The sequence below is a fragment of the Megascapheus bottae genome, chromosome 2 (assembly GCF_031878675.1).
Source record: "Megascapheus bottae isolate mThoBot1 chromosome 2, mThoBot2.hap1, whole genome shotgun sequence".
NCBI lineage: Eukaryota > Metazoa > Chordata > Mammalia > Rodentia > Geomyidae > Megascapheus > Megascapheus bottae.
Genome location: NC_143510.1, coordinates 78,816,867 through 78,832,040, shown reverse-complemented (window position 1 = coordinate 78,832,040; position 15,174 = coordinate 78,816,867). Strand labels below are relative to the sequence as shown.

Genomic DNA, 15,174 nt, shown 5'->3' with positions numbered 1-15,174 from the left:
CAAGGGCTAGAAGCATGTTATATGGAGACTGTTCTGTCACTGCCTATGTGGGAATCATGAAGAGTCTGGTCAAACTCTTCCATCCTACTTGTAAAGCAACATTTAAGGAGCGGATGCTATCTTAACATTAATACAGACAGTCACCTTGATAAGGAAAACATAATGCTATAAGCTTACCAATGGTTTGGTGATAAGAAGAAATCACCAGCCCAAGTTGTGAAAAGGGAAGTTTGCTTTTCTCCACTGAACTACAAACTCTAAATTGCTCCTGACAAAGGTCAGGAGGAGTTGGCATGTGCATCTCTTCGGTCCCCAGGCAAAATTCCACCTTCTTAGTAGCAGGTCTTGGTGAGCTTGCTCTTGCTTTGTCTCCTAAATTTGTGGAAACAAAAATTTTAAGAATGTAAAATGGAGAAGGAAGAGAAGTTGGTGGGAGAGAAAAAGAAATGGAAATGGAGCAGTGAGCGAACTAAAAACTTGGTAGAGATGTAGGACTTGTTTGCAAGTTGAGAGACAAGTTTTCTCACACTTATTGCATGCATGATGGATCCTAGACCCAATTTATTTCACTCAGACCATGGCAACCCACAAGCCAGAAAGCTCATGCTCACCTAATACTTTGCATCTCCTGGGAATGAATGGAAGTTACACTGTTGGAGTTTGTCTTTTTTAAATAGCTTCCAACAATAAGATGTTGGTTTGCCTCTGGGGCAGAAACCTCTGGGAAGCAACACACTTGTAGTTCTGGCCTGAGACAGAAGGCAAGGAAAAAGAGACTCTCTTTTTAAGATGAGAGATTGAAAAGAAAAGAAAAAAGAAACAATAGCAAAGTCATCAAAAAGAGCAGAGCAAAAAAAAAAAAGAGCAGAACAAGAAACTAATGTGCATTTTGAAGTCCACGGCCTGCAAAGTAGGAAGAACTAATTTATGAGAACAGTTTGGTGCCATGTGAGATTCAGGGTTACTTTAAAACCATTCTTAAGAGGTATATTTGCTTTTTCAATTCATGCCCTTTCCTACTCTAATGTATTAAGTATCTGAAAGAAGGTAAATATGATACAGAAAGCTAATACAACACAATGTAGGTCTGAAGACAAGACAGCCAAGATTGCTTAATACTTATAAAGTGCTTTGTAGAGGAAGAAGGGGAAGGCCAACATTACTAAATAAATAATTATGTAAGTAGATAAAAGTCTTCAGTGGTTACAAAACTGGCCAGATCTCTACAGGATAAGCTCAGTGGATATTAGCATTTTATTTAGAAATGTGTTTAATCTATTTTTAATTACATTAAGTCAATTAAGTTTCCTTGTATTCTGATGGATTTGACAGCTAAAAGCACAAATACAGATTGGAATTAAAAAGTTTTTAAAAAAATTTTAAACTATCCTAACAAAAGCCATATAATGAATGACTGCTGTCCTTAATGTGCTATGTTATCTCTCATCTCTTTTGCTGATCCTTGGTTATCTCATATTGTCACAATATCTCACTTTGTTATCTGATATATTGGATACATTTGTATTTGGTTACTTGAAATTGGACAGGGAAGGGAGGAAAACCAAGAGGGAGGGTGGGGGGAGGGTAATGGGGACCAAGACATGTGAAAGGGTATCAATGTATGTGAATTAATACACCTTCTATTTGACAAATATCATGTAACCCTTTTATTAATTACAATAAAAAATATAAAAAATGTTAAACTATCCTAACTACAGACAATTCAGTATTTTTCCCAATCCTTTTTGAGTATATAACTTAACTAGTCCAGGTCCTGCCTTGATTGAATTCACAAGTTGATCTATATTGAGACAGGACAAAATGAAAGTAATGGAACCAGTATTTGAAGCAAAAAGAAATTTCTAAAAACAAAATCTAAAGGATAAATTTTTTAAAAACCTTGATGTTTATTTTAAGATACATCTTTTTCTTTGAAACTGATACACTGAGTTTTTTGGTAAAAATTAACTCAGTATGACTCAATCTGTTTACTAATGAAAGAAATGATACTAATTCCACACCTGCAAAAAAAAAAGAAAAAAAAAAGGAAAGAACATCAGCATGCAGAATTCCAAAGTAAGAAACATTGTTTTCACATCCAAAGGAGATTTTGTTTTGCTCTGTTTTTACAAATTTGACAGAAAGTATAAAAGCAGGTGAGACTGTGTTCCGCCAGACAACAGGACTGGAAGTTGTTGGGAAGGGGTATGAGGGAAGGCTGTGGAATATCCCTAGGAAGTAGACCCATATAGACAATGATCAGGGGACATGGAGCAAGTATTTACCTTGTGTCTGTGCCAGAAACAATAAAAGCAACTTCCTGCTGTGTCGAATTGATCTGTTATGGTATTTGGACATTCCCAGGGACTCTCTAAAGCATCTCAAAGTATCTGACACATCCACAGGCACACAAAGGAGCTGTTTGGCTTGGATGTATTCTGAAAGAAAAGTGGGGGGAGGGGCACAATGGAATAAAACACTGCACAGAGCCAACTAGAAGCAAATGTTCTAATTCAGAGAATTTCTTGATTCCAATTTGAGGCTGCTAAATTCAAAGTCCCCAGATCTGCAGCAGGTGTTTCAACATTCAAATCTTTTTTTCTCTCTCTCCTTTTGCAACATTTCAAAGTCTTTCAAAAAATCTTAGGAAAGTTTTGATTAATATGAAATGCAAATAACATTAGATTTTGCCAATTTTCCTTACTAAGTCTCCTACTTTTTCTTCGGCTGATCATAAAAAAATGAAATAATCTGCTCCTTTCCAGAAGCTTCTTCAAAGCAAAATGCTTTGGGAAAAAGACGAAAGGGAGAAACAAAGTATCTTGGAAATGGGTAACTGCTCTCTGAAGGGAGAGCAGTTCTTTCTATCTTCGGAATCAAAATAGAAAGTGCAGAGGAAAGGCAGAGTGAGGGACAGGTGTGTGTTCTAGGGAAGAAGCTGGAGCTAACCAGGGTCCTGAAAAATGCCAGAAAGAAGAGATGATTTAATAGCACTGAGGTGACATCTCTGAGCCAATGAGTGAAGTGCCTAGTAATCAGGCTACAGATGGGCTGCACACACATGAAGAAGGCTCAAGAGAATAAGTACAGGCTTCAACATTGAGTAAAAGATTTATTTCTTCAATAATCTGAACAAGTAGAGTACCCCTTCAAAATGTACCAGTCTACAAGGTAACAAAGCCGTAATACAGCAAGGGGCATAACCTTGGTTCTAAGAGGTTCACAATGCAGCTGAAGAAAGGAGAAATTCTAATACTAGAGCTGTAAAGAAATATTCACATAATATGTAGTTACATAACAAATTGAGGGAAAGATAGAAGCAAGTAATCAGCATTGACAGAAAAGGGTAGACAAGAAAGATTGTAAGAGCCAGCAACAGTGCCTCACTGTACTTCTAGCTCCTCAGGAGACAGAAGACCAGAAAGACTGAAGTTCAAGGCCAGGCCAAGCAAAAAATGTTTGTAAGATCCATAGTAACAGGAACATTTTGGTGGCATATTTCTGTCATCTTGGCTACATAGGGGAATAATGGTTCAGGTGAACCCAGGCAAAAACTAAACTTTATGGGGAAAATAATTAGAGCAAAAATGGCCTGGAGTTGTCATTCAAGTGGTAAAGCATAAAGTTCAAGCTCCAATATTGAAAGAGAGAGGGAGATAAAAGAATGAAGGAAGGGAGGAAGGGAGAGTGGGAGGGAGGGAGGGAGGGAGGGAGGTCACCCAGGTAGAGTGACTTGCAAGCAGGCAAGCGAGGAAAGGAGAGAGAAAGAAGAGAGAAGGGAGAGAGGGAGTGAGGAAGGAGGGAGGAAGGGAAGAAAAATAGAAGACAGGGAGGAAAGGAGGGAGAGAGAAGGAAAAGGAGAGGAAAGAAGAAGGGAAGGAAAGTAAAAAGGATGGAGGGGAAAAGAAGGATTTGCCTCTCTCTCTCTCTCTCTCTCTCTCTCTCTCTCTCTCTCTCTCTCTCTCTCTCTCTCTCTCCACACACACACACACACACACACACTTTCTCCCATGGTCTTTCATCTCATTAAAGGGGGTGGCAGGGCTGGGAGTTTGGCCTAGTGGTAGAGTGCTTGCCTAGCATGCATGAAGACCCAGGTTCGATTCCTCAGTACCACATACATAGAAAAAAGCCAGAAGTGGTGGTGAGGCTCAAGTGGTAGAGCTCTAGCCTTGAGAAAGTCCAAGGACAGTGCTCAGGCCCTGAGCTCAAGCCCAGGACTGGCAAAAATAAAATAAAATAAAGAAAAGGCTTTCAATTAAAAAAAATAAAAATAAAGGGGGTGGCTTCGTCCTTCCAGGTGCTCTGGCTGAAAGCTAGAATCATCTGCTAGTCTGTAAGAGGTGCTTAGAAGTTTTTGCTGAAAAACACTGAGGAGGAGGCAGAGCAGTAATGGAAAGCCAGGTCAAATAGGGCCCTATAGATTTACAGTAGGTAATGGGGGAAGGAGGATAGATGGAAGGGTTGGGACAGAAGAGTGATATAAATCTACTTAATTTTAAAGGGAATCTCCTAGTAGCTATGCTACAAGCACATAGTGAGTATAGTCATGTGGAAATAAGAAAATAATGAAGACAATAGCAAGGATGCTTTAGTTTATTCTTGAGCTATGCATGTGTGTTATATAAGAAACTCACTTTCTCTATCCTTCATCTTGTCTCTTTATTCAGCAAAAGAGACCAGTGGCCTGAACTGACTTGTAGAATTAGTGGAGTTTGAGCCTGGAACTCTAAAACTCTGGTCTCAACTCTTCTCCTTTCATGCTCCACTGTAAATTATGTAGGATGTTCCTTCAGAAAATACATTTAGAGTCTCCCATCACTCACTGTATACTCTCAATTACAGCTAGTCTTCTTCATTATTTTCTTATTTCCACATAACTATACTCACTATATGCTTTTAGCATAGCTACAAAAAATGTGTTCTTATGAACTTTTTGACTGGGCTGCCTCAGCTTTGATCCTCCCAATCGCTGCCTCCCAAGTAGCTAGAATACCACCACTACAATCTTTTCTTTTTTTTATAGTCTTCTTTCTTTCTTCCCTTGGTCATCTTTCTTTCTTTTCTTCCTTTTTTATAAGTTTATTTTCAAGTCTTAGAACACCTTTTCCATTGAGTCTAATCAGTGCACTGCTGGGGATGTTATGGTTGTCTATATGCAATAAATAATACAAAGAAATGAGGAAATATCCTCATTTCCGAACCTTTATCCTAATAGCTCTGCCTCGAGGGGGCCCCTTTCTGAAAGCTTGCATAGATATTTCATGAAACTATTCAAAAAATCTAATACATCTGTAGTTAGAAATTATTAAGGGAAAGGAGAAGGAAGAGAAAGAGGATAAGGAAAAACAAGAAGAGAGTAAGCTCTTATGGCTTTACTTGTACTGATGTAGCATAAAAGCTAAAATGCCAATGACTCCTGAGAGTTGGGTCCAGCAAGATAGGACCCCAGGGAATGATTTGAACTTCTTAGCTGCTTTCTACACATTCAGTTATTACATTAATTCAAATGTCTAGGGTACTAATAAAACATATCTGTCAATGAGTTGAAAATTCCAATACATCTGAGGACTGATTAGTCCCATCAGAGAACTTAAATAGCAATAAGGTCAAAGCTCAAGAAAGAGATTCCAAATAAAATGCAAAACAGTTAACAATAAAGGCATATCCAAGCTTATCTCCCCCACAGAGCTTAACAAGCAGGCAAGTTACTCATCCATACAAGAATAATCTATACAATGAACTATTCTCAGTTCTCCAAACCCTACTGAGACTATACCAAATTACATATGTATTATTAAATAGTTGAAAGGAGACTAGAATGCTATTAAGTAATGAGAATACCAAATGTTCCTTGGCACTGGGGAATTACAGTATGTGTTGTGAAGAATTAAATGTATTATGCATTTCACCAAAAGCTGTTACCCAAAAGGAACAACTGTAAGGTTTCCAAGCAGTGATCTGATGTGGGAAGCATCATGAGTGTCCTGTCTTACAAGAATTATAAGCCAGTCATGGTGTCATCATAAGACTCAACATATTCATAGACATATTAATGAACTGAATTTAGTATATTGAGAATAATTCAGCAGCCTAAACCCAAAGCATAGGCATATGGATATTCCTGGTTACAGGGGTCTTAGTGTTGTATAAAGAGCTATAAATTAGACAGCTAGATTTTTTTGTTGTTTTTTGTTTGTTTTTTTTGCACCTGAACTCAGAGCCTGTGCACTTGTCCTTGGACTTTCTCAAGGCTAGATCTCTACCACTTGAGCCTTGGCCCCACTTCCAGCTTTTTTCTATGTATGTGGAACCAAGGAATCGAACCTGGGTCTTCACGCATGCTAGGCAAGCACTCAATCACTAGGCCAACTAGACAGCTAGTTTTTTTTTAAAAAAAATAGTTCAATACAAAACCTATGATTAGTATGCCAAGTCATCTAAAAATTACAATACTATCACAGTAAGTCAGAGTAAAGTGTTTGCTTAACACTGAAATACAGCCAATTATTTCTTGAGTGCTGTAAATTTAAAGATTTTCACCTAAAAGTGAGCTGTGTGGAGTAGGCTTATAGTTTTGTGGAGTACTCACAGATAGGGCAATTAGATTAACAATGTTTGAGTCAATCTCCTTCTACTTACTAATAATATTTCATCTTCTTACCCATAACATGAATATCATATCTATGTCCTAAGACTATAAAATTAAAGAATCTCAATATACTTACAGCTCAATATTACTACTGCTATTATAATGTTTTCACTTTTTATCACTTCAAATATTCCTACTCTAATCATAGTTCAAACTGGCTAGATGTTCACTATAGTTGAGAATAAAATCAAAGGATTGCTGACCTCTCTTCTGTCCCAATACTGCAGCCTGCCTTACCAAATTCTGCTTTAAGAGGAGGGAAGCAAAGTGCTTTGCTAACACATTATAACCACCACCAATAAGTCTCTTCTGGTTCATGGGATATGTTAGTCACCATTCTCAGCCCAATTTCTCACATTTTTTGTTACCTTTTGAGGCTAGAAGTGGTTGCGATAATTATAATCAAGTATAGAAACTAAAACTGCAGATTCCCAAGGTCTCACAGAAAGAATCAAGAAAAGGGAGAACATACCAGGAAGAATCACATCTATAACTGAAATATTTATAGGTGACTCACCACAGGTGGTGGTCCTTTCACTGTTTACTAAATCCAAAGGACAATCTGATTTATTATTGGCAGGACAACCTACAGTCATGGCCATGGCCACGTTATCAAAGCCCTTCACACTGCTCTACAACCCTTCTTCATTTCTGTTTTCCCCAGTAGTAGCCAGTTAAAGACGTTCTGCCTGAAACCTCCAACTCCCATTAAGAAACCCTCCCACACCCAATGAGACACCTTCAACTTCCACGCTTTCCCACTACAGAGCAATTTTCACTTCCTTCTTTATCCCTTAGCAAAAAAAAAGAGTGTCCATCCTCTCATATCTCAGTCTCTTCATTTTCTTCCTCAAAGTCCAGTTCTAGTTAAAAAATCTTCTCCAGTTTCTTTTTTCTCCTTGTTTACTGGCTCTTTCCTTTTAATGTAGTCCCATACTTCTTTTTCCATTGAAGAGACATGTACACAAAGGCAGGCTCTCCAGAGCCTCCTGAGCTATGCATTCCCTCTGGCTTCTGCTCTGTGTCTGTCTCTTAGTGTCTGTGTCTTTCCCTGTCTTCTCTGCCTCTCTCCCTCTATCCCACTCTTCTCTCTCCCCTCTTTCTCTTCCTATGTTTCCTAGAAGGCAATTGTCTACTCAATGGATCTCTGCAGATGTAACACACCACTGCCACACACATTGCTAAAATTACTCCTCCTTATTTCTAAAGTCACAAAGTCATTCCTTCGCAAGTAGGAGACACCATTGCTATCAGTGACAAAGCAGTGATCCCTGCCATCACAGAACTCACGATTTGGGAGAAGAAAGTAACTAGTAGCCAAAGAAGAGTATTAGAAAATCCTATTTTACAGCATGAGAGATGATGGGAAGTTTTTCAGCATTAAAAAAGCATACAGCAGGGTAAAAGAAAATGGGAGGAAGCAGTCAGGGCACTGTTTTTAAACTGATTGGTCAGGGTTAAGTCTCAGCCTCAGTGACATGAGGTACCAGACTTAAATAAGGAGAGGGATCATCAGCCAGACATATGGGTGGTAGAAAGAACATTTCACGAAGGGGAAACAACTGGAGTGAGGCAAGGGTATCACAGCAACAATAGCTACCTATTATCTTATGTGACCTGGCTGGTGACTGCTTCCCATTTTCAAAGTTCTTTGGCGTGAGCCTTGTTGTACCACTCTTTTCTGTCTGGCCTCCACCTCTTAGGGGATGCCCTTCCTTTGAATGCACTGTTCTCTTTCTTGTTACTTCTTGACTCATAAGGGCCCTTCACAGATTCTGTGTCTCGTTCCCTGAGTACAGAATCAGAACTTAACATGTTGCTCCTTTGATGTTAAGGTATGCTCATGCATCTTTGGGCAATGAAATGTTATCAAATATGACATGCTTCACACACTCTGATGACAGCATTTAGAGCCAGCACATAATACATGTCCATTTTCTTGAAAAAGTGTTTAAATTCCCCCCAAAGTAACATTTAGCAATGTAAGATATTAAATATCAAATAGGTTACATTCAAATAAACCTGTAAAATAAATTTCACAAACATCATAATTGTGGACTCTCCAACACAGAGAACACTATGACAAATTTTGTTTTAAGGAAAACCAAGGTTCAAGTTTAAGTTGACTCTAACCTGAATAGATGAGCATTTTTAACAAATCCGTATTGTTTCCTGTTTCTATTACTTTGGGTGAAGAAGGATCAATCTTGAGCTGTTTCCCAATGAAATTTCGGCAAGTTATCTTTAAAAAGAGAGATGAAAACAAAATATTTTCTTAACCAGGCATAAAGAATTTAAAATTTGGATTATTTGAAATGTTTTTCTCATCTCTTAGTTGTTGAAATAAGGAGATGAAACAATGGTACAAATATCAGCTAATAGAACAGCATTTAATCATGAGAACTTTTGGGATAAAACATTGCTATATATAATTTCTCAAACTGCTTTTATACAACACAGCTGGAAGAATATTATGCAAATTATGTAGAGCAATTAGAATATGATTTTCTGATATTCTATAAATTCACTAGTCTAAATATATATTCTATTATGTAACTTGAAACATATTTAAAATATAGCCTGTTCTTCTGATGGCAGATTTTCCAGCCTACTCATAATTAGTGCAATTTTAACTTCCCTAGTGAAGTTTTTCAAAATTAATTGCCTCTGTATTATTTTGACAACTTATTTTCTAACAGATATTTGAGTCCTCAAGTTATAAAATATCTGAAAATGGAGTTTTAGGTAGAAGGAAATTCTTTCAAAGACAAATGCAGTCAACATTTTTCCCCTAATGTCTTGATGTTTGAGGGATTGCTCCAAATCCTCCTTGAACTCTAGTCTGATGTATATGCTTCCTTATCATCCTGTAAACTTCTATAATAAAATGAAAATATAATATAATAAGATGTAATTCCTTCCTACAGTCTACCTAACTTGGTCCTTCCTGTGTCTCCAGTTTAATTAAATAAATATTTATTAAACAACTATTGGGTGTTCCATTCTGGAACTGTAAGGAATGCTTTCTATGGGCTAAGAGAAAATAAACAAAATAATAGAATATACTACAGAACATATTAATCATAACTTCTGTAGAGAAAAACTGAAAACAGACACACAAGTAATTAAAATAGGTCATAAGGAAGAAAAGGGATGTAGGAGGAGCATCACTCCAAGCAGAGAAAATAGCAGATGCAAAGACCCTGAGGCAGGAATTCAGGGGGAAGGAGAGTAACAGCTATCAGTCGCCAGCATAACAAGAGGATATGTTCTGAAGGATAAATTACTTTGAGGTCATAAAGGTTCACTTTACTCTGAGGTAGATGCAAAGATAGCACAGATGTGGTATGGTCTAACTTAGGTTTTGAAGAGTAATTCTGTTTGCTACATTAAGAACAGATTAGAAGCCAGGGGCAGATGGCTGATGTCAACTGATAACAACCCCATCCTTCTCATTACCCAAGATGTCTTGAAGACATCCTTAATTCTTCTCTTGCTCTCACACTCTACTTCAATTAAAGGACTTAACTTCTAGAAAATACTGGCACACATTAGGCTTCTTATAAGGTTTGCTAATTGGGGTAAAGAATACCTAAGTGGATAAAGAATACCTAAGTGAAAATCAGGTTCAGAATGATTTGAAGTCTTTGGTTCCTAAGTCTTTTCTATTGGTAGTAATACCCACAACTGCATGGATATCAGCACCGCCCTTACCTTCTCTTTGTGTTCAGCCTCATATCGTGCACAAGGTTGTTGTGAAATATCAGGGCCTTTGAACTTCTGAATTCTCAGAAGCAGCTGATGTTGAGCATACACTAGCAGTGGAGTCACTTGTTCTGTGTAACGCTCACTAGGGAGAAGTAAGGAACACATTACAGCAGTTAAAAAACTTGCCTTTCCCAAAGAAGTCTGCTATTTTTAATTGCCATTACTTACTGTGAAATTATATTAAATTGGATAGCAAGTGATACAAGCATTTCCCATTTTTCTACTTGATATAAAACTTGTAGAGCTTTTAACACGAAGTCATGGATCCATTTCAAATCAACCACATTTATGTCATCCAGAGGGTGCTCAAAAGTAAGGTTGGAACCACCGTTATCATATTTAATATTCCCGTAACATGATGGGACACTGAATTCTCCTTTGTCTTCAACAAACTGTAACACATTGAAAAACATCTTTCTGTATTTTCAGGTTTTACAAAGTAATTTTTTCCTGACAAATGAATGTGATAACATGGCTGGGGATATGGCTCAAGTGGTAAGGTACCTGGATAGCAAGCTCAAAGCTCAAACCCAAGTACTATTAAAAAGAAAAAGAGATGCACGCCGGGGCAGCGATGCAGGACACGCGCATGCGTCCTTCCAGTCATCCAGCCTCCGCGGCCTGCGCATCCCTGGTGTCCTCCGCTTCCCGCCGGCGGCCTGGGCGTTCACAGGTGAAGAGATGGCGTTTGTGAAGAGTGGATGGTTGCTGCGACAGAGTACAATTTTGAAACGCTGGAAGAAGAATTGGTTTGACCTGTGGTCAGATGGCCACCTAATCTATTATGATGACCAGACTCGGCAGAGTATTGAGGATAAAGTCCACATGCCAGTAGACTGCATCAATCTTCGCAAGGGACATGAGTGTCGGGACATTCAACCTCCAGATGGGAAACCAAAAGATTGGCTGCTGCAGATTGTCTGCCGAGATGGGAAAGCTGTTAGTCTTTGTGCAGAAAGCACAGATGATTGTTTGGCCTGGAAATTTACATTGCAGGATTCCTACATTGGATCAGCAGTTCTGTCTGATGAGACTGCCGTGGCTTCCTCACTCCCTCCATTCATGGCCTATGCTGCACCGACCGCTGAGCAGTATGGCTACGGTCCCTACAGTGGTACATACCCGGCAGGAACTCAAGTTGTCTGTGCTACAAATGGGCAGGCTCATGCTGTGCCCTACCAGTACCCATATGCAGGTGTTTATGGACAGCAGCCTGCCGACCAAGTCATCATGCATGAGCGATATCAAGACAATGACAGTGAACTTGCACTAGGCATGCTGGCTGGAGCGGCTACAGGCATGGCTCCAGACTTTCTGTTCTGGGTCTTCTAGAGTCTTCAAAATCTAATGTGCATAGCTTCTGAGATCCCCGTGTGCAATAATATGATTTGCAGGGCATTTCTGTTTGTGAGGAATGTTTTTAATAGCTCCTTTGGGAGTAGTGATCTGATCACTGTAACTAATCCTCCTAAGTACAACTGAGATGGGGGTTGAAGCTGTTTAGCTAACGCTTGGACTCTTTAAGGGTGCCGGGTCATTTCAAGTCTTCCTTCTGGAGATACCTTATTTGAATATACCCATCTTGAAAGGCACTTTCTTCTCACATTGTTTAAAGGGATCATTTATTTTCATATTATGCCAAGAATATAGTGATGATTGAGTAAGTGATTGTGGCAGGAAAAAAACCCAAAACACTGCAGCTGCTTTTGGTCTAATGACAAACTTTCAAGACCCCAGCCCAGAACTGGCAACTTGTTCCCTTAAGGGTTATGGGCTGGTGTGCTGACAGGTGGCTTTTCTAAGGCAGTGGTGAGACTCTGTGGCCCTCAGCAAAGCTGACTGCTCAGGGGGATGCCTCTTTAAAAAGAAAAATGATGCTTCATAAATTTGCCTAACCTGAGAGAACTTTTGATTGATAGTTAGTTTTGATTGATTGTTAGTTTTCCATTAGTGGTACTTGAAAGTGTTCCAAATTGGTAATAGGGTTGGGCCTCAGAATTGCTGGCTTTACCTTTAAAACTCAAAGAAGGCAGAGCTGTAAGAAGTATATGACAGTAGATTTGCATTATTCAGATGTATTTTTGATGTCTGCTTTGGGTATATTTACTGCCAGCTAAACCTACTTAGAGCCTATTTTTCTACTTGATAAAGTACCATTAAAAGAATGGGAGAAAGAGCCCCAGTTAGTGTTCTGTTTCTAGCCTTTCAGGGATCAGGTTGTGTGAGAATGCTTATTTGCACCCCGCCCTGGAGGGCTGCCTTGCAAGGATGGGGTGCTATGGCTGTCCTCCGGGGTGGACAGTGACTGAGGGAGATGTGGGTTAAGGGTAACAAGTCTGATGGAGAGTTGAGGTCCTGGCTTAGGTTCCTTCAGCTTGGCTAGTATTCCTGTTTTGTTTTTCTTCCTGGTCCACAATTCAGTTTTGTTCCCCCAAATATGTACAGCATGGCAAATGCACAGTCCTGCTTTTCTAAAAAATACTTATATTTCCCATGATTATGAAATAATGTATTTCAAATATTTGTATTTGTTATTCTGTGTCTTAAAGCTTCTACTTTGTGTTTTCTGTCCTGCCTGTGGTAGTGTATTTTCACAGTGGCAGGGTGCACAGTAACTCCCACCCTACCCTCCATTTGGTCCTATTTTTTCCACAGTACACTCCAGAAATTCACACCTGTTACACTTCCCAGCCAATTACAGTGCTTTCTTATTGCCTGGCTCAGCTGGCCGCATCTATTGATATGTTCATCTTTGACTAGCTTGCCCTGTGAAGCCAGCTGACAAAGAGACATAGTAGTGCCCACTGTCTGTATTTTTTAACCCATTCCTAGAGTAATTGTTATATGCAGTGCTCTTGGCAACCCAAAGGAAGTGTACTGACTGCTCTATCATCTCAGTGGGAAGATGTGATATGTGAGAAAGTGTTACTTGAATAAATGTAGTGTTTATTTTACTTTCTGTCTGAAGAATGACTTTGTATTGATTCTAATAGTATTAAAGCTGTGACTGCACTTAGAAAATATTAAAATCCAGTTTTACTGTACATTTTAGTGTTAACTTTGAATTCCTGAAACTAGAGAAACGTTTTTTAAGTGATATCTCTCTCCTTAATCTCTGCCCTGAGTGGTGTCAGCCATATTATGTAGCTGTCACTGAGCCTGGAAGTTCCCTGTCACTAGTGACCTGGTTCTGGTATGACATGCATACCGGATATGAAGTGGTTCAAGTGTATAGCTCCCTGAGCCCCAGCTCCCGCAGATGCCCCATCACAGCTTTGTCCACAGGGCCACACTGCACCACAGGGCACTTGGGATGGGAAGAATTGTTTGTTTAACCATTTAATATTTCCATGTATACCTTGAATAATCATTTAGGCAAGGAAGAAGTTGGCTGGAGATACTAATATTGTTGATTTTAGTTCTGTTCTCTTCATTTTAGTTAACTTCTGGGCTTTGGATATAAAAAAGAGGGAGAACTGGTTAATGTCTCAGAAACATTAGTGATGGATGCAGAGCTTTTCTCTTTTAGGCCATCCATGAACCTAGGTAGCTGTCTGGATCACAATAAATTCTAATTCAGACAGAATGATCAGCTTTGATTCTGTGTAATCCTGACTCCCCTCCCCCAGTTTATGTGGACAGAGGCATAGAATACAGCTGCATTTTACCCCCACATCTGATTTTTTTAATTTGTGAATGATTCCATGTCTCTAATATTCTGTTGTCTGCATAGCCTGTTTTACCTATATGTTTAAAATTGTATGCTTCTAAGTAAAAATATTCAAATACTAAATGATCATTAACCAAAACAAAGAAAAAGATAAAAGCTAGACACAGTGGCTCCTGCCTGTAATCTTAGCTACTCAGGAGGCTTGAAGCCAGACCAAGCAGAAAAGTCTCTGTGAGATTTTCCCACTTAACCACTCAAAAACCAGAAGTGGCATGGTGGCACAAATGGTAAAACACTATTCTTGAGCACAAAAAGGCTTAGAGGACAGTTCTCAGGCCTTGAGTACAAGCTCTGCAACAGACAAAAACAAATGTGACAATGTAACAGGAAAAGCTACTCAAGTATTCTGAACAATTAAAACACATTTTAAAGCAAATCAAAGCTTGATCATCCAACGTGATACCATCTAACAGAATTTTCTGGACTGTGTTTACTCTGTTCAATATAATCCAATTTAGTCACCAGACAAATATAGCTATTGAACTTCTAAAATGTGAAAAATGAATTTCAAATTTTGATTTTAAGTATTTCAAATTATAGTTAAATAAACATATATAATGCTTACTACATTGTGCAGCATGTACTAAGATCTATACTTCTCAGTATACAGTTTCTATTCATTTAAGTAAGAATATTTGACCAGCATAGTAGAGCTTTTAGGAAAAAAATTGCAGAACATACAATTACTAGTTGGCAGGTTATGTTTCATTCATTGATGTCAGGTCAAATTTGTGGCCTTCTAGAAAATATTAAGGCCAAAACAACAGGATCGTTGTTCTGCCTGGTGCAGTAGCTCGTGTCTATAATCCTAGTTACAGAGATGACAGAATATGATCTACAGGATCAAAGTCCATACTAACCAATGGCTGGGCCCAGTGGCACCTACATGTCATCCTAGCAATGCTGCTTGTGGTCCAGGCTAGCCTGAGCAAAGATGGGGTGGCTCATGTGACACAACAACTACTTAAGAAATACGAGATCCTGATTTCAAATGGCAGTGCCATAATACCAATGGAGTGGGGAG

General features: G+C 38.8%; 1 protein-coding gene and 1 pseudogene across 4 annotated transcripts in view; one reads left to right on the top strand and one right to left on the bottom strand.

The window, feature by feature from the left end:
* Positions 1 to 15,174, bottom strand: part of Cfap54 (cilia and flagella associated protein 54) — a 270,425-nt gene that overhangs the window by 124,023 nt on the left and 131,228 nt on the right. For all 4 annotated transcript variants that reach the window (XM_090328446.1, XM_090328444.1, XM_090328445.1 and 1 more), the window contains exons 37-41: positions 10,589 to 10,812; positions 10,367 to 10,502; positions 8,786 to 8,894; positions 2,286 to 2,438; positions 178 to 372 (exon numbers count right to left, since the gene is read on the bottom strand). In XM_090328446.1, the coding sequence (XP_090184572.1) occupies positions 178 to 372; positions 2,286 to 2,438; positions 8,786 to 8,894; positions 10,367 to 10,502; positions 10,589 to 10,812 (817 nt within the window). The remainder of the gene's footprint in view (positions 1 to 177; positions 373 to 2,285; positions 2,439 to 8,785; positions 8,895 to 10,366; positions 10,503 to 10,588; positions 10,813 to 15,174) is intronic.
* On the top strand, positions 11,059 to 11,752 carry LOC150067382 (pleckstrin homology domain-containing family B member 2 pseudogene; annotated as a pseudogene).